General features: G+C 30.8%; 1 protein-coding gene across 1 annotated transcript in view; it reads right to left on the bottom strand.

Moving 5' to 3' along the window:
* Window positions 1-21,328, bottom strand: part of LOC129984667 (chondroadherin-like protein) — a 423,788-nt gene that overhangs the window by 130,511 nt on the left and 271,949 nt on the right. Inside the window, exon 3 of the mRNA XM_056094594.1 lies at window positions 20,005-20,912. Within this exon, the coding sequence (XP_055950569.1) occupies window positions 20,005-20,860 (856 nt within the window). The 5' untranslated portion in view covers window positions 20,861-20,912. The remainder of the gene's footprint in view (window positions 1-20,004; window positions 20,913-21,328) is intronic.

Genomic DNA, 21,328 nt, shown 5'->3' with positions numbered 1-21,328 from the left:
TATATTTGAGAGTTATGTCAAGAATAATATACAATATTTTCATGCCATTGGAAATGATATCTTTATTAACTTATTATACTCAAGCCATTTTGAGAGTCTTGAATATATGAATTTCCGTGTATCAGTAATTTTATTTCTTTAATGCTATAATAAAATTTTCAATAGCGCTTGTATCTCAAGTGTCGAATAACTTACTGTCAAAGAACTTATTCGTTAGAATGAACTTGCTGTCAAAATGAAATATGTTTTGAGAAGTGGTCTTCACTACATTAAAAGATTTCCTTGAGAAATTATGTCGTGAATTATAAAACGCTTTCGAATTCTAGTTAATTATGAAACATAATCCCAGAAGTGACAAATATTTTCGTTTAGTTATTGAAAGAAAATTTTGTCTTATGTCAAAATAAAATGTTTTGAGTTTTCTGCTTTTTGCTGAATTATTTTTAATAGCTACTGCATGAATTTTTTATTTAAGGTCAATTAATTATTCAGAAAAATAAATATATATCTTTTTGCTAGTGTGTTAGAAATCTAAAAATTCTAAATTAAATCTGGAAGCTCAACAAAAATCGTAAGAATAAGATATTAAGAGAAACATTGTATTTTTATTCATATCTTCCGAATTTTAAATGCAAACATTTAATCACAAATTGTATGAACGTGCAATATCGGGCCTAGAGATGGCGCGTCTTCCCCGTGATCTGGGCTTCCCGGTTTAGAATCCTGGTTCAGGAATGGTTGTTCTTTCATTCTGTGTTCTGTCTGTGAGATGTGTAAAAGAGCACCCCCCCCCCCCTGTAAAAAGGGGTTGGGAAAGTGAATGTGTGAGTGTCCTCTTCACCTGAGCTAGAAGTCAGACTTCTGCCCTTGGGTGCTCAGGGGTCTTTACCCTCAGAAGCTACTGCATCCCCTTTCCGTAGTAACACGGGCACGACATCATCCTCATGAACGTGCAATGGTTTTAAAATAATATTTATTGTGATTTTACTTTCCTATTATATTACTTAAAGCAACTCATTTTTTCATCTGTTTGGTTGACATTCAGAATTTTTAACAAAAATTATTGAATGAAAAAAAAAAAAAATGTCTCATCTTTATTTTTAAATTTCTAACTTCTGTGCAGCTGAAAATAATATATTATTTTAATATTTTCAACGTTAAATTACCAACTTAATTAAATTCATGTAAGGCAAGGCTTAGTAAGATTTTGAAAAAAAGTTTTAAAAATGGTTGCAAATAATCCATATTAATGTCGATTGTGAATTAAAATTAAACACTAAAAGTTACAAAACAAAATAAAAGAATATAATTTTTAGTACACTATTTAAAGAGTGCTCCTAAAAGAATTCGTTATTTCCAATAAAGAGTTCTCTTAATTTCTGTCTTTGTATTTAATATTTTGTACATCATACTACGAATAATTGAAATTACTTTTCCTGCAATAAGAACTATTTTGACTAAAGTATGTCGCTTTAGAAGCCATATGACCTTATTACATATTACAGAATAATATTATCTACTTGATTAATGAGCAAATGCTGAATCAAGATAAAAAAATACTGGATAATAAAGTTTAAATGAACACTTTAGAAATTTACATCGTTTACGCATTTTAGCTTTCATCAATGACTGGTTATAGCATCGATCTATAAATATTAAAGAGAATCTAATGTTCGTTAATTACCACAGATTACATTATATGCATAAATACAAAACTGTTTAAAGTAATACACATCAATACTTAATCAGCAGTGCATTTTTAGCAGACAATTCAAACAGATCGAAATATTTGTGTTTTACGTACTTCCAAAATCAAATAGTTTATATCCAATGTTAGCTTAACACTCATTATATCCTTCTAGAACGAATGACAATAAGCCCTCGATTTTAAACACCACTGCATTTTAAAGATGTTTGCTTTGGATCTCTTAAGATACCATTTGCGTGATTCAAATCTCAATGCGGTTACAAGTACCAGGTCTGATTCAGACTTTTTTTATGGCAAATTTACAGTTATTTATTGTGAGTATCGAATACCCGAGTTGTGTAAGGAGAAGTTTGTATTATTGTTATCGATTTCGAGGCAAGTTGTAAATGACACAGTCACGGATGGCTGGGGGGGGGAGGGAGGATATGAACGTTTTGTGAAAAAGCAACTTTCTAGCTTTTACAGGCATATCGTGATCGTTCACAATCACACGCAATGCCAATCTTCCGGTGAATTTTGGGGAGGAGAGAGAGTAGTAAATGTCTTGTTTCCTTTGTTGCTCAATCATGCACGTCAAGTAGTAAGTTCGGGGACATGGGTTTCGTGGCAAAGTTCAGACACCAGGGCCTTTAAGTGAGATGGATCAATAGTATTTTTAAAGAATGGTAAAACAGCGGAACGTACAAGAAACAGGAATATCAGGTGAGCTATGTAATTAATGTTCCAGGAAATAACAGTTGAATGTAACACTTCCGCTGGGATCTGCATGTAATGGGAATTTGAGCGATCACTTTGGAAATGAATTTCTTTATAAGTACCACTCGAACTATTTTTTTAACTTGCGTACTGTACTAATAATTTAATTATTGAGGTTGAAATGTGAAGGATTTTGTATTGTAGAAAAAAAAAGATATTAGTTACAGAAACAGTTTCAAACTACTCACATTATGTAGCTGGAAGATTTACAAGGTATTTTTCTTAACACCTTGACTGCCGTGGGGAACACTGGTGACTGAGGGAGCCCATACAAATTGCATTGTAAGAAATTCAACTGGTCAGTCAATGTATTAATCGGTTGTGAATGACAGGAAAAAGATTGTTAATTGATTTGATGTTTTTACTTTCTCATATGCATGAATACATAGAGATAAATGATTATCATTGACAGAAAATTCTACCTTAAAATTAAAAAAAAAAATCAACATCCAGGTAGCATATCCCTTTTTACAATATTATACAATATTGTGCTATATTATATTTTATCATTTAGTATTCAACAATATTATACAATATTACGAATATTATTTAATATCATGCAATATTGTACAATATATGTGTGCTACTAGAACATTTCAGATGTCTTAATATTTCTCAAATTATATTTGTATGTATGTCAATAGAATAATTCAAAAAGAGAAATGGATTAAATATGTGGTTTTTCTATAAAAATGTGTTGACATCTTTGAAATTTCAAGGAAGTCTATGCACAGACAGTCCAACTGTCCTCCAGAACATGATAAAGGATAAGTTAACTTTTTAAAAGACTGAAAAAGTCAGAATTCAATTTTTATTTTCACTTTCTCAAATATTTATCAATGTTAGTACCAAACACACCATTGTGGGAACAAGAATCTATTTTAATTCCTCCATGTATGTGAATACTATAATTAGAAAATACGATGACCAATCAAATTAATATGTTACGAATCAATCAAGTATCCCGAGTATTAGTATCGAGTATTCCGAGAAAATTCTATATCTGCATGAAATTTTGAGTAAAATGAGATGACAGAAGTCTAAAATCAATAATATGTTTTCTAAACATGTTGTCTACCACGTGAATCGTATTTGAATAACATCTGTCTAATTCATTCATACTACATCTAATTAAATGCTTCTCTATTGCAATTAAAGTATATCAAAGAATGTCACTAATTAGATAGATATTCTATTCACAGAACACATTAATTGTGAAGTAAATTGCAATGCATGCCGTATAAAGCAGGGGAGATCATTTACAATCGTTTTTTTTATATATATATATATATATATATAAAAATGTAAAAAATAAATTTCATTTAAAATTGCACTTTTATTTGTGGGCAAAGAAAGAAAACTTCAGACTAAATTTTTTAATCATTTCTGTAAATATTATAAAACATAACAATTTAGTTTGAAAAATTGCTACTAGATGGCACCACAATTATAGAATCGCAATTGAAATAAATAAATAAACCGATTGACAGATGATTAAATTTTGAAATAATTATAATATTCAATTGTCACTGAAACCAAAACTGGAAAATCTCTAGTAGGTCAAGAAGTGAGTAATTTCTCTATTGCGTTATTCCAGAGCTGTAAACTTAAAATCAGTCAAGTTGAATATTATTTTATTACGGATTAAAATTCAGAAAACATGTTTGAAACTCATTTATATGCATGTCATGATGAGTCAAAAGTTTCCAACCCTTTAGAAATAAATGTAGACTAGTTAAATGCTTCAATAAAACATGATTTTTCTGAGACAGTTTTCTGCTAGTAAAATTCAAGAATGCTTTCCTTTACTAGCAATCAAAATAGCTACTGTTTAGAAACAACCATGGAAATTTTTATTTTTCAAGAGATGATGCTCTGATTTTGATTATAGGAAATGCGAAAGCAGAAATCAAACGTAGAAAAAATTACGTTTTAAATTGAATTTAGTTTTTTTTTTAATTATTTTCACTGACGGTTAAAATTTTTTTACTCTACAAAGACAGACAAACTGATGCTGATAGGATTATGCATCTAACTTACAGGATATGCTTGTAATCTATTGTATATTTTTAAATATACGAAAAAAAGTTGAAACTAATACATAATGAACCGGCCAATTAAATACCTACAAAAATCTGCTAGATTCATTAATTAAGGCGATACAAAATTGAATGCTTGTCAATATGGCTTAACATTTGAATGCAATTGCATTCACGCTATTTTGCAACATGAGGAAAATAAATAATATAACATTCAATTCTTCAAACGTGTTAAGTGAAGTTTGGATTTTTCTTCCAAGAGTTTCTTCGCAATTGCTTTTGTTTACAAATGACAATATACATTCGTTTATTACTTATAACACTTATTATTAACAACAATATAACACATATTAACAACTTATAACAACAATATAACAACTTATAACACATATTAACAACAACTTTAAATAAACATCTGACAAATGCTCGAACACAAAAATTCAATTATAAAAGGTAGTCAAAAAAAAAATTAGTTTCATTCATGCATGCATGCATACATATATACATACATACATACATATATATATATGTAATGTGTACTCAAGATATACAATATATACATACATGCATATATAATACATACAAAATATATAATGTATGCATACATGCATACATTACATATCTTGCTTTCTTTACTTTGACTAAGAGTGATAAGGAAACCACAATAAATTAATTGATAGAATTCCCACATAAGTTACGAAATCAACTTCAACGAGTTTCTCAAAAATTTTAATTCATGTATGGTATTTTTACATTTCAATATTTCTCTTATACGAATCAAAGCAGAGTTTAATAAATATAAAATATATATTTTCTCAAAAAATATGAATTTTGAAATTTTACAAGAGTAAAAATTTAATGACTTATTCCCTTCTGTAAACTTCATAAGCTATCCTGTTCGGAAAAGTAATTCATCATCGACAAAGTATGACAAAATGATATTTGCAGCCATAGGGCGCACTTGGTAATAACTTACATTACAACCTGGCTCCTCATTTGCTCTATAAATAAGGCCAAAACCGACTAATCATTATATAACTAGCAGGGTTGGTCTGAATCAGGAAAATAGAGATAATTCAAGTTATGTAAATTCAAAATTTGATTTCCAATCTTTTTTTTTTCTCAAAATTCTTAAAATTCGCCTTAATATTTCTCATACATATAACAATAACATGTATCAAGTTCCGAAATTCTTTTCGAAAATACAGTAGATTAAGAAATATTAGCTGCATCTATTTTATAACGGAAACAGTATTCAATAAAAGAAAAGACAGTTATAATGATTTTAGAGCAACTTGCCAGTTTCAAAACCGATTCTATTTTTTCGAAATTATCTTTACATTTTAATGAATAATCAATATTTCAGTACTGAAAAAATTCATATTTAATATTTCAGTAGTGTTTGCAGCCCTTAATGTGTGCTCTCTATTTTAATTTCATTTATCAATTTTTTGACAAATTTATTGCCCCGGTAGGGATTTCTTAAGTTAAATATTAACCTTCCAGCTGCGTATCCCGCGATTTCCATGGGTTGGCAATCATTTTTCTTTATTTTTATTCTGTTTTCTATTGCATCCCGCGTTTTTCGCAGTTTAGAGTGTTTATTTTTACGATTACAGATTTTTATAATATTATTATCGTGTAACATATAGTGTCAATTCACTTTCTTTGAAAAATATTTTAATTAATAGTGATTTTAAAGAATTACGCAGCCAGAGGGTTAGTAATTATATGCCCATATTTTAACTTATAACCAATTTTATAAATTATTTTTTATCGTTTTATGAATTATTTATGCATCTAAATTAGGTTAATTTTAATACATAAATGATTCAGATGTATCAAATTGTATTTTCTTAAAATCGTTTTATGAATTATTTTGCTACCTTTTATGATGCAACATACATAAAGAAAGTACGTTATCCTCTATTCTGTAGGAACAGGTTGTAAGTAACGCAACTCATTATCGCAAGTCATTGTGGTTCACACGTAATTAAATATTATAAATAATTGTTAATGCTTTGTATTTGTTTAATTGTTATAATTGTTCATGTTTGTTTTTGAAGTAATTGTAGCAAAAATATTTTATATATTATTTTGTGTTAAATGAAACTGTTTTGCTGCTGTTGCATCTGTCAATGAGGATTATGTTGTAAAAAATAAATAGAACGAGTGAGATGCTAGCTGTTACTTGGATTTGATGTAGTCTGTGTTTTGATTTTAACTTCTTTAAAACAATTTCAGTCGTTGGTCGTAATATCCTAAAATAAGAAATGTTTATTTTGTGTATCGAGCGTTTACAATCTGCACTTTAAAACGCAGAGTCATACGCCGATAATTCTATATATTTTTTATTCCGATCAAATAAACTACTGTCATTGACTTATTTACTTATACCTCATCATCAAACACACCCACATGTTCTAAAAAAAGATGGAGCAAATGAAAAAAATGTGGATTTGCCTAGAAAAGATATATGCATAAACACACGAATCGTAGTGCACGAACAGAAAAATAAACCATAAAAAAAATTCCCGCTATGTAATATTGCCTAGTAGGAATAGATGCCCATAATAAAAAAGTGTTTTTTTCAACACAGATCCCAAAGAGTGCTTTAATTTTACAGCTTATTTTTTCTCTTCATGATTAAAAATAATCAAAAATGAAAATGTGCCTATTTTTTTAAGCCATGACTGAAGTCTAGAAGTATATACTCATCACTGAAAAAATGTAAATAGAAATAAATTGGTGAAAAATATTTCATCGAAATATAGTTGAGCAGACTTTAGTTTAATGAATGTAATTTTTGCGTGCTACTGAAACATAGCATTGGAAAGTAAAGTTGTATAAATAAGGGATTCAAAAACATGAAAAGTCAGAATTACAATGATTTTTAAGTTTTTGAATTTAAGTGGTGACAGAATACACAATAAATGGTAGTAAGTTGTGGAAATGAAATATACTCAACTTATATGTTCAGGGGACGTTTTCAATGAAAAAAATGTGTAAAATTGAGTATTTATAGAAAATCCTTAAAATAACTGACCCAACAACTACCAAGAGACACAGATAACGCAGCATGCTGGCCAATATTATCCAGTATATCAAGTATCCAAAATATCTAACAATATTATACAATATTGGGAATATTTATCTTCATACCATATAAAATAAGTGTGCTACAAGGGACAGCTGTTTACTGCCTATACTATGTTATTTTACAATTACAGCCAGTCACCCCATTACCACATAACTAAGCAGAATAAACAAGAATTATTGTGAGTGGCTGTTATGCTCATGAACTATCCAAATGTTTTCATAGGAAAACAATAGCCAACAAAAGTTCAAAGAATCTGCAATTCAATTATTTTCAAACTAGAAATCATTTCCATCATTTCTTTTAATATTTTTAAATTTCTAGTGTATCGTAATGTGTTAAAATTACTATCCATAATGAGTCTTTCTCTAATTTCTTTGAATTCGACACATTCTGTTATGCATTGCTGGATTGAGCCTATTTCCCCACATATACATGTGTTGTCTTGCATATTTATGAATACGGAGAAGTATTCAGGAAACCTACAACGATACTAGAGGCGATAATTCCACATAGCGTTTGATATTCAAAATATGTTTATTGTCATATCAGTATCCATAGTAAATATTCCTTATAATATAGAAAAAAAGAAGAAAAGAATGCAATATAAAGCAAGACTTCTTAAAAGCCTTTATTCACTTCAGGACTCTCATCAAATCCTTCTGGCCTTAAATCATACCCTACAACTAGCAACTGCGTTCGAATCCTCCACTGAATCAGTTTCGTGCCTGACACACATCAAGGCTTCGAGAACATCTTTGTAACTAAGGTTCACAAGCGAATGCATCCCGATACATCTTCTGACGTCCACCGGAACCCACCAGCCTCCTCGAGAACTCTGTCCAATTCCCTGCTGGAAGGAGATGAGGTTCGTTCCATTAGCATTCGAATGTCGACTCTGTTCAAGTGGATCTCCCGATAATGGCTACCGGAATCTTGGATACGTTTTCCGCCTGTTCGGTTCTCAGAGCTCGAAATTTAATTAAGAGTGCAGGGGGTAGCGTGTCATTCGAATACTTGATCATTTATTCGATTCGTGTGTTCATGGCTGCCGCGTCATTCGAGCTAAAAGGACGGTCGTTATTCAAATGTGGAGGCGATACATTTCGGAAAGCTCATAAGTCAGAAGCTTCCAGATTTTTCGAACTTTGTTCTGGCGGCATCTTGGTGTGAGTTACGAGCAAAGATGAATTAATCGTTATTGGAGATATTCTATTTAATAATGTATTTTTTTTTATATAGATAGAAAAGCTGGAAATATTTCGGGATCTGTTTTTTCCTTCAGCACATGTACCCATTTTGTTTAAAGTTAGGAGACCAGTGGTTAATTTTTACACAACATTTTCCCATATATTATTGGATATTTGCATAAACATGAAATATGACAAGAGTAATTGAAGTTTTCTTTTACAGATATATTCTTATATAAGAAACAAATACGATTTTTAATAAGGAAAAACGAAATTGACTTAGCCTATTTTTTTTCTGTAATGTTTCTTCCAGTTTGTATTTCCTCTTTACCCATTCTATTCATATAAAATTTCTAATTGTTAATATAAGTAGTTTTTTCTGTACAAAAATAATGGAGTAAAGTTTTATTTTTCTATCCGTAATGTTCATGAACTCGTAAATCAAATACAAATCACATTAAAACAAATAATCTAATGGTAAAAATTGCAATTCCGATTACAAAATAATTTTAAAAAATGCTGAAGAAATATTGGCAATGACTTTTAATTTGTTCCTTGAAGACAGCAGTGAAATTTGGAATTCAAGAAATAACAACTTTTTAAATTCATAAAAATTGCAGTTCATTGACATTTCCTACGTATACATGATTGAGTGAATCAATAAATTTGAATATAAAATATAACTGTTTCAGTTGCTAGATATTGAATAAAAATTCTGACTTCACATCCGATAATGACGTAGACCAAAATGACGGAGTTATTTTTAACTTCACTCTACATTACAGACGAAGATGGACGATTATAGGTACTGATATTTTACTTTCATGTAGCTTAAATTTCTTGAAAATATGTGTTTATTATACCACCTATTATATGCAGTCATTTATTTTCTTTTATTTATAATATTAATACAAGTTTAACTAGGTATTAATATTAAAACAAATTAGATTCATCATCTAAAAAATCGTGTCCAGAAAAGGCATTCTATACAACATCTAGTGTCGCAGTTATAAAATCATTTCACTCAGTAAATAAATTATAGAAGGATCTTAAAGTATTTATATTGAATGGATAGTATATTAAGCATGAATTATAATTAATATACTCAATATCAAATTTCAAAATTTTCCGGATAATTAAATTATAATGTTCAAACAAAATAAAAACATTGATTTTTTTTTCAAAACGCTAATAATTCTTTAATATAATTTTAAAAACGATTCCTCACGAATTCTCTAATTAACTTCAATGCCGGCATACTCTTTTCGAATTCCGTACTAAGGGTGCACAAATGGAAAACTGTTCGGAATGTCGCTCCCAGAAATCGCCTGAAATCCTGTCATAAAAGACCTGGACGGAATGCCCCCAAACACATATATGGTACGTAAAATATATATAAAAAAAAATGCCAATCCGGAAAGAGAGCAGGATCGTTTGTAGCAGAAGGCGGCAAAACGGAAAGGGATAATGGGCTGTTGGGGTGGAGGAAGGCGTGGCCTTGATGGAAGCACGAGTAATTTCTGTCACGCAGATCACCAGAAATTAATTAAGGCGCTCAGATTGCACCTGGTAAAAGAGCATGGTAAGAAATGCCATCATGTTCTGATAGGATTCGAGTTAACTCGAATTGAAAGTTCGTGAATGTATTTTAAAATGAAACAAATTTACTTTTAAACTATCAAATTCTAATTTTCTGATTTTGCAACTTAAAGTCGATTTTTCATTCATATATTTAAAAGATTAATTAACTTTATATATTTAAAGATTTATTAATTCTTTGTTAAAGTATTTTCAATACTTTAACAAAGGCAATAATTAAAACAAACTGATTAAAACAAAAAGAAATTCTGAACAAAACAAAAGAAATTTAACTGTGTAAACGAAGTGATAAATGGCCATCCAACCTAGTGTTAGAAATGCTTATTTAAACAATGCCCCATAGTAACATATGCTTTTGAAATGTAAACAATGTAAGGATTTTTTTTAAAAAAAGTATTTACTTAAAAGCTAATGAATTAAATAATGGAAGTCTATAACCTTAAGAGCAGCAAGAACCTTAAGAGCTCGGCCATCTGAAAGTGTTAGTTAATCTGAATTGAAAAATGACAGACCAAGTAAGAGTAAAATTTCATATATTAAAACATTTAAAGCATTGCCTCCTCTTAGCCGTTCAGTGCGTAGCTGGCTTGTAATATTGTTGGAGCAGTATGCTCCAATAATATTACAGACCTCAATAATTTTAATAACGGCTACAAAATTTTTAATATAATTTTCGAACTTGACTTTCCTGCTGGTCATAACAGGTTTTAAAATGATTATCTGTGGTGTGTATGAATTCGAGCACATAGTAGTTCACGCCTCCTGTTTTTAAAGACCAACACAGACAACTTAATATTTTAAGTCTGGTTAGACGTTCTGTGAATAGGCGATAAATACTTAGAAAGCACATCATATAATTAATATACACAAACTATTTTTTTAATCCTTTTTGTTAATTATTGCTCTTCCAAAGGCTGAGATGTAGAATTACCAATATTTCTTCCCTTTCAGATTTACATTAAGTTTTACTTCGTATTTAATGTAAAAGTGGAGGATGTGGAGATATTTAGTTCATCTTCATCAGTAATGACATTATTTGCGAAGAAATCAGCTTGGTCGTTAAGCTCAAAACATTCGCTACAAGAAAACTCAACATCTCTTTAGCGATATGGTATGCAATGCGCAACCTCTTTTTTAGCGTTTTCATTTGATTTCTTTAATAATATTTCCGAAATTCAAATTTCACTATTTCAGTTTTAATATACCCGTAGAAATCATTGTTTGTCATCCTTCCTAATATCAGAATTTCGTTTTTTTTCAATCATACAAATTTTGCCAGAGTCATAAGATAACCTTATTTAAATGCAATGCACATAAATTAGATAAATAATGTGATTTGAGTTCCGAAGGAGGGAAGTTATGCCCTTTCATCATCTGACAGAGAATACAAATTCTCCGCCAAACAAGCTACTATATGGTGAATGGTTAAATGACTTAATTTCATAATTTGGTTTCAAAATGTTTTCACAGAAATGAGCATAAAGAATAGGACCGTACTGGAAATTTGCAGAATTCCTCCACGTTTTGACAATAAAAACTCGGCACCATCCTGTAAACAGCGTGAACGCCCACTGTCTACTTCCGATTTTCTAAAAATGGCATTTCTGATGTCATTTCATCTGTATCTGCTATTTAAATTTTCAGCTTATCCAATAAGTGTGGTACAAAGAGAGACTCCTTACTGAAGCTACGTTCTCTGAAAAATATAACTAACAATGGTTTCAAGAATTTGAAAAAAAAAATTATTTTAAGTGCATTCTAATTTTTAGTCAAGGGCTTGTAGTGTTCTATCCTTGTGTTCGAACACAAAATTATCGTTACCAATTTATAATGTTCATATAAAAATAACTTCATTGAATATCAAGTTACGAAGACAGTACAGATATTTTCAATATATATTTGAAACTGGTGCAAAATCATTATAACTGGTATAATTTAGGATATAAAAAAATAATTGAAAACTTTCTTTCTATGGTGTGCAACTCATTCGCTTACTCTTTACAATTTATTGTTATAAAAGCATAACATTTTGAAATGAATAAACTGTATCAGATGCTTTTTGAAACATTTCAAATAATTTTGAAATAGGAATTCAGCTTAGCTAGCTGATTGATTTGGGAAATTATGACGGAATTTTAAACATTAAAAGAAAAATTTGTAAGTTGGAAACATAAAAGTCTAGGATGAAAATGTCAAAACCAAGCTGTGCTCTTGATAATTTAATGGGAGTGTAGATGCCCAAAACTTTTCAAAATAATTTTCAAAATTTACAGTGCAAAAGAATACAATACAGAAAGTCGCATTAAGCTGCTATATTGCGTAAATTTCCTTTTTTGAATAATTAGACTCTGTACTCTGTAGTTTTCTAAAATTGAATGCTTTTAAGTACAACTAAATTTACTTTGTTAAAATGCTTATTTCCAATTTTATTCACAAGAAAATTAGATAATTGCTTCGAACCTTAAAATTATTTGTAATAATAAAAGAAATGAGGTTCAATCGTAAAAAGAGATTCAGAAAATTTGTTTTTACCTATTCTATAAAATCTCTAATATTTTGAAATTTTATTATTTTATGAAAATTCTTCCATGCAGCTCATACAAATAGTGGACTTTAAATAACACTTGGATTGATCTTGGAGATTTCTGAAAACTCTCCGATTGGGTGCTAAATTCTCAAATAAGCTATATTATTGTATACTCGGATTACATAAAAATGAGATATTTCAGAAATGAAGATTATGGATGATGGAAGGATCCAAACAGACAAAAAAAATATTTATTTTAAAAAAGAAAATAGCTGCTCACGTATAGTTCAAATGTACAGAGAAATTCTTTATAAACCTTCCTGTTTCTTTTTTTTAATCATCAAAAGTTATATTGACTATTATATGCATTTGAAGCAGAATATTTCCTTTTCAAAGCACTCTTCAGTGGAATGTAAATGAAAGTAACAAGAGCAAAAATAGATTCGAACTGCATCCTCATGATCATGCAATTCATTTATAGCATAAATCCAGAATAATTTGGCACAAAAATGAATCTTTGCGTTGTTCGCTTGGTATCTTTAATAAATGCATAAGTTAACAAGACTTAATAGCTCGATTTTTTCAATTCGGCATAATGAACTATCTGAAAATTACAGAGCTATTAAAAAACAATTTCCTTTTAATATTAGTATGGTGAAACTTTGTCCTCTTTCATCTTTATCAAATGGTAGTGAATCTTCCTTTACATTAATTAAGTCATCTTTGAAGATGTGCCCTATTTTTGATCCAACAAGTTCCATGCTCTCTTCAATAATATAATTGCAACTAATGATGATGTGCTTCTTTGGGGCGGATGAGTGAATAAGCCAATTTAGAAAAAAAAAAAAAAAATTGGACACAGCAAATCCAAAACACTTGAATTCCATTTATTTCAAGTAACTTTAGAAAAGGTTCCCCACAGTGATGGAGTTCTTTTTCTTTTTCAAAGCAACAAATAGGTGCTGGTTAATATTTAATGCAACTATTATATCACTTCAGCGCTTGTCAAATTTGCCACGGATGATCACACTGCATTTATACGGTGCTTTACAACAACTTGTTACCCCCCCCCCTCTCAGACTTTCAATCATTCTTTACACTTAAGCAACGAATTTTTTACTGAATCGCTTTACGGTTGTGACAGAGTGGGGTATCATGAGCTCAAAATTATAAGCGGAAATTTAATCATTCCAAGGCGGAATAATTCGTTGCAAAAATCACATAATCCATTAACACCACAATTATTCTAACGATTCTTAATTGAATCATATGACAGCACATACCATAAACATGAGATGTCATCTAATTAGATTAAGAACGAAACAAAGTGGTTAAGGGGATTAAAATTTCAACAAACAGCGGAATCTTTAACAATATCCTTTATGCCAATTTAAGAGACCCGATTTACCCTGAGCTAACGCCGACAGCGATTGAAAGCAAACTTATGCTTTCCAAATTGTCTTATTGATATAATTTTACAATTGAAATTAGCATGCGAGCCAGTTTTCGTTAAAAATGATCTACAAAGCCACTTTTCATAAATAATAATCGTCGTTGACTATATACTTGAAGATGTTTTTTCTCAGTATGTTTTAAACGTTATTTTGAATAGAAAATTAAAATTCATAAGTTCATAAGCTATGACCAGTTAGTTAACTGTTTTATATTAAAATCGAAATAGAGAATGCAGACAAAAATTAAGTCTACATTATTATATCTTTATTTGATTATTAATATTAAAGATGTGCGTACGTGTGTGTGTGTGTGCGTATAGAAAAACGAATAGACACTGTATGTCTTCTGAAATGGTATGAACTATATATCTATCAATATTTAGAATTTACAAATATTTTGCTGGAGAAGCTATTAAGTTACATATTACATTTAAATGAAAATATTGGTTACCCAACAAATTAGCTGGTAGCCAAAGATAGTTGATTCTAAATACGGAGAAAAATTTAGAAATATCCCTCTCGAAGAATTCAACATTTTTTGTACCTGTTTGACCTAGTTGTGGCAACAACAACGAATCGCATAATATTGTATTCCACGAATGAACTTCACATACCGACTTCCAAATTACGCAGATTAAACGACCTCGCAAAAAATCAGCAGATATAAAACGGCATCATTACTCATTAAAAATGCTTCAATTTGGGTAAAAAGAAATAATTTTATCTTTTAAAACTTACGCATGCATTTTATTCGTCCGATTGCTTTTGCCCTCGTAATTGATAAAATCATTAGCAGCAAAGTGATCATTTAAGCTTGGAGGGGTGGGACGAAACAGAGAAATCGAGAACTGGAAGTATAACTGCCGAAATGGTTTATTTATTCAAAACGCTTTATTTTCTTTGTTTCCTCAAATGATGATGGGGGGGGGCGCCTTCTTCCATTCCGCGGTTATTATCTTAATTTATCAACACGCGCGCTTTCTCCGCACCACTTTATCGAATATTCAAATCACTTCAAGCAGGATTGTTGAAAATCCAAACAACGGCATATTTGACTCGTCCAATGGTAATCGCTAATGGCTTTTGTTCCAATCGATTAACTCCTTCATCCTTTCACCCCTCCGCGCAAGCAAATGATACAGTGGAAGGGGGGGGGAGTGGTGGAGGAAGGGATTACATAAAATTTTCTGTCATTTGTTGGGATGGTGCTCTGTTACGCGCCGATTGAGAGTCATTGGAGTCAAAAAGTTAATCGGCGAGCGCATGAAATAGATGCGACTGTCTTCTGCGATGATTGTTCTGCAGCCATTATCATTAGTATCAGTACTTAATCGTGAAATACTCCCAGAAAAGATTTCTGAAATCCCTCTGTTTTGCTAAAAAGAAATATCTTTAGGAAAATTTAGTTCTGTGTCTGAGAATCAATATGTAGAAATGATTATCTTTCCAATGCATCGATGGAATGATAATTTTACTACTGGCCGCTATTTTGAAATTATTGGTCTTCCCTCTAGACACAGAGTTTTGCACAATACTACTCAAATACCTACACCGATTGCTCCAATTTTTCAAACCCAACCCTATAATTGGCACATTACTTATAACCACTTCAGTTTATATTAACACTGACTGAAAATATGGGATCTTTCAAACCAGGAAGTGTCGGGAAAAGAAAATCACTGTCAGATATTATTCAAAGATTCATACCGATCGTTTCAATTTTTCAAGAATGCCCATCTAATCGGTAGATTACTTATTATGAGCATTACAGTTTACATTTACACTGTTAGAGAATTAAAATCTCTAAACCATAAGGTGTCTGATAGGAAGAATCATTGTCAGAAAGTGAGCTCACTCATATTCGACATAAATTGTGTTTTGATTTATTTAATTCAGTTCATAGATTTCTATAAGTTCTTATTGCTGAAAGAAAATTGTCAGGAACAGTGGTAATTTTGAATGATATTCTTCAGAATCATGTGATCATAGTAGTCATCGATTGACACCATATGGAGTATTGTCTATCTAAAATGCCGGTATGTAATTAGAAAATAAAAAGACGTCTTCAATTGAACATTTAGTAAAATGGAATGCAATTTCAAAACATGACTTATTTGCAATTTACAATATCCCGATTCCATAAGCCATCCTGCATTACCTTATTTAGTTAACTGCAGAATTTATTTTTTTTAAATCCCTCGCCTCCCTCCCACCTGTTTTTTTTAATTCAAGCTAGGACGTATATACACGTCGATTTCCATACAAATGGTTGCATAGTAAATTTTTCAAAAACATTATAATAAGTGAATGCGACTTCATTTTTATTCGATAAAAAATTAAATTAGACCGCGTAAATGAAGAATTGGATCGAGCGCACTTAACTGATTAATCGATAACTATATTTTTGCATAGATGAAATGAAATTTTATTTTCAGCAAGTATGATAGAGACAGTAAACCCCATTTCTAAATATCGGTGATATTTTCACACTCAGTTTTCTAGAGATTAATTCAGAAGTATGGTATTTCCAATATGCCATGTTCACATTTAAGGATAGCAAGTCATTTTTCATGTGAGAACAGTGCTTTTTCAGGTATATCATGTATACAAATATAAATTTTCGCTCTTAAACTAGAAATCTGTCAGTTATTTAAATAGATGATAATATCATGGAAGAAGTGATAATACTCTAATTTTTTGCCTTCACCGTATAACAAGTGGTATTTAATAATTACGGATCAGTCGCTATTTTATGGATATTATGTTCATTATTAAATTTTATGCTTGTTTGTAAGTAATTTATTTCATCAAACTGAGTCCAGTAGCCAGTTGATTTGCCGGTCACTTTTAATCCAATAATAATTTTTTTTTAAAAAAATGCAACACTAGAATTTTTATATAAAGATTCATGAAAAAATTCAAACCAGAATGTGCTTTTCGGTAATGTTTAGGGATTGCAATACCGGTATACCGGGATACCGAATACCGGTATTTTGAGCCATTTGTACAGTTTTGTAATACCGGTATTCACAAGTTTAAATACCGGTTTTTCGGTATTTACTAGAAATTTTTAAAATTGTCTCCGCTATATGTTCAGGGATCGCCAACACGGCAAAATAGCATACTTTTTTATTTTTATGTCTCCCTAACGGGCGATATTAATTAGCTAATTAATGGCTTAATTAATTGCTTAAATCTAAATTAGTGAAACATGGATTATCCCTGAAAGAAAATATTGTATCCATAACGACTGATGGAGCAACAATTATGAAAAAAGTTGGAAAGTTGATTGGTGCAAATCAGCAGTTGTGCTTTGCTCATGGAATTCAATTAAGAGTAATAGATGTTTTATACCAAACAATTAAAGAACAGAAGAATCCAAATACTGTGGATATAGAAACTTCGGATTCAGACTTTGAAGAGAGTGCTAGTGATATTAACAATGAAGATAATGACAATGTAATTGTCGAAGAAGATATTGCTAATGAGGATGAAATATTAACCTATCGAGAATTGCTTCCTATAATTTATAAAATTTGAAAAATTGTTAAGATATTTAAACGTTCCCCTATAAAAAAGGATATATCACTAAAATATATACTAACTAAAAATAAAACAGAATATATGTTAATATTAGATTCTAAAACACGTTGGAACAGTTTACTCCTAATGATGGAACGATTTTTGAAACTGAGAAATCCAATCCAAAAAGCAATAATCGATTTAAACCTGTAAATTAATTTTTCAGATACTGAATTCGACTTAGTATCCAGAACTATATCAGCTCTACTTCCAATAAAACTGACTATTGAGGCATTATGTCGGAGAGATTCTAATTTATTAACAGCCAATGCAACAATAAATTTCATGTTGCAGTCACTGAAAGAACAGCACACATCACTATCTAAAGAATTATATATTACATTGAAAAATCGCACAGAAGAAAGGCATACCGATATAGAAAATGTCTTTTGGTATTTAAATAATTATAATGATTTTAAAAATGAAAATGAAAAAGAAGAAAAGAAAAGAACAGAAAGAAAAAGAAAGAAAAGAAAAGATTATTATGTCACTTCTGTCGATAGTGAAAAGGAATTGTGTTTTGAACAAAAATTAGAATTAGCGATAAATAAAAAAAAATTTCAACGAACCAAAATACAATGCAGAAATCAGCTATATCCAAAACCATCCGACGAGAAATCGATTTATTTGAAGATGAGGGATTTAGAGCTAAATACTTGAAAAAATATATCGCGCATTGCTAACAGTATCACCAGCTAGCGTAGATGCCGAAAGAGCGTTTTCGACAGCTGGTAATTTTTACACAAAATTACTTTTCAGACTTAATGACATTACAATTGATGCATTATGTTTTTTAAGATCACATTTCAAAAATTTGTAATAGTACCACATACTGAATAGTGATATTGACACTTTTTTTGTGATTTAAATAAATAAGATGTTCCTTTACTTTTTTGTGATTATATACTGTTATAATTTATAAGTGACAAATTATTTTTTGTGATATTTACACTCTCTAACCAAACTTGCAAATAAAACAAAGAAACACCTGTGTTTTCTTTCTTTTTCTAAAATTTCTAATACCGGTATTAAAACCGGTATCCCGGTATTAAGATTTAAAAAATACCGAATACCGGTATTGAAATTTTAGTCCGGTATTGCAATCCCTAGTAATGTTTAAAAACAACAAACTTGATTCTAATTTAAAACATTAGCTTTAACTTCAAATTACTTTCGTAGAACATAAACTTGAACCAACCCAAATCGTGTTTTGATATTGATAAGTTTGATCAAAGGTCATACAGAATTCTTCACAATATTAAAAGTCAGTGAATTAATGAAATGTAAATCCGAATAAGAAACCAACAAGTTATTTTCTTTTAATCTCGTTTCATACAGAAAAAAATTTGAAATCATACAATATTTGTGACCATTATGGTAGTCGATAAATGCACGAATAAAGGAAAGAACCTTGAATTTATCTCTTTATATAAAATAAGAAAAAAAAATCAACGAAGAATATATTTTTAGTAAATTAATTCTTGCCCTGTGCAAAAAAAAGTGCTGAAATAATTTACTATCAAATATTTATCAAGTTATATGTTTCTATCAAATGCCAATTCATTCTAATTAGTATTATCAATTTCAATCTAATATCCTTAATAACTATGTTGATATATAAATCTGCTTCATTAAACATGCATTTATAAAATATATGGAGTTTTTTATTCAGTAATAATTGTAGATTTGTGGATTTTCATGGCACAAGGCCAAACAGGATCATACTGTGCCAGTCACTCATTAATTACGAATCGCACATAAAAATAACTTATGGCATTGAATTTTGATATAGCCATAGAATCAAATTGCATATAACATTTTTAATCATTATTCCAATGGGGAAGTATTATATTTGATGCAATAAATCAGATACATTTGCAAAGAAAAGTAACAGAGAAACGAAAAGTATAGATTAATTTATGACTTAATACATAATTAATTTTAGATTAATTTAATGACAAATAATGCTTCGCGGTAAATTTATGAATCCCAACTCTTAAACACCATAAAAAGAAATCTTAAAAAAATATAAAAAATGTTAATTTTACTCACCATGAATTCCATTGAAAGCATCTTCATGTATAGATTTTATCCTGTTATCTTCAATATCCAATGCTGAAAGGTGCTTTAAGGTAACAAAAGCTTCAACATCCAAATATGTTAAATCATTTCCCGACAAATCTAGGTCGCACAATGACTCAGGCAAATTTTCTACCAGCACCTCCGTCAGGTTGTTATCATGGAGTCGCAGACCTTGCAGACAATTCAGCCTCTGCAGCGCATATCTAGGCACCTGACCGAGTCTGTTCCCACCCAGATTCAGTCTAGTCAGGCTGGCTTCTGTTCCCAAGAAAGCCCGGCTATCGATCAATCGGATCCTATTTCCATATAGTGATAGCCACAAAAGTGACACCAGGTCACCAAAAACATGTGCCTCAAGGGTTTCGATAGCATTAAAATCTAAATTAAGAGCAGCCAGAGACTTTTGGGAAGAGAGGGCCATCGAGGGAACACGATTCAAACAGTTTCTGGCTAAGTCCAAAGATTCCATGCCATCCGCAAAGGCCCCGGAGTCAATCTTTGAAATGTTCGATTGCACCAAGATGAGATTTCGAATGTCTAAGCCTTCGAGGAGGTTTTTGGGATAAGATGAGAGATCAGTCTTGCTGATCCTCAGGAACCATAGTGTCTGTCTCGTGAGGCCAACCACATCCAGGACCTCCCTCAGTTGTATGGAGGTCACGTCTGTGCAAACCACATCTAGGCCAAGGGGCCTTTCCAAACAGGTGCAAGGGCTGAGGTGCTGGGGAAGAGGACAGTCGAAGTGCTGGCCGCAGGTGAGGCACATGGCTGCTGCTGCCGTCATGAGGAGCGATGCCAGATTAATGCGGGGTGGAGTTCCAAGCATGACCCTGAAGCCAGTGATTTGAGGCCGGGTGACAACATCGTAATCAGCAGACCTAAGAAAAAGAGAGTTCATCATTTAGTGTATTTTTAAATAGCAGATTAAATGAAATAATTATTTTTATTATTTTATCATACAGGTAATGTTAAGTTATTTTATTGCAAATCAGACAATTTTCAAAAAATGTATTTAAATATTTGTATATGTGTTACGAATTGGTGAACTGTTGTGAACTGCATCTTAATTGTAAATGAAATGAAGATATTATAATGATGTAAGTGAAGTGAAGTTACTATAAGGATGTAATTGGCTGCCATATTATTTTTTTCTTAAGGTGGGTTCACACGAGGGCAATGGTTGCGCGCAATTGTCTCTCTGCCGTCCTCGTCAGAACAGTTGAAACAACGTTGGTGGGACAGCAAATCGCTGCCTCGACGGGAAAACCATTTGCCATTGTCACATTGAGGTCAC

This window comes from Argiope bruennichi, chromosome 9 (genome assembly GCF_947563725.1).
Source record: "Argiope bruennichi chromosome 9, qqArgBrue1.1, whole genome shotgun sequence".
Lineage (NCBI taxonomy): Eukaryota > Metazoa > Arthropoda > Arachnida > Araneae > Araneidae > Argiope > Argiope bruennichi.
This window is presented reverse-complemented; position numbering and strand designations above follow the sequence as displayed.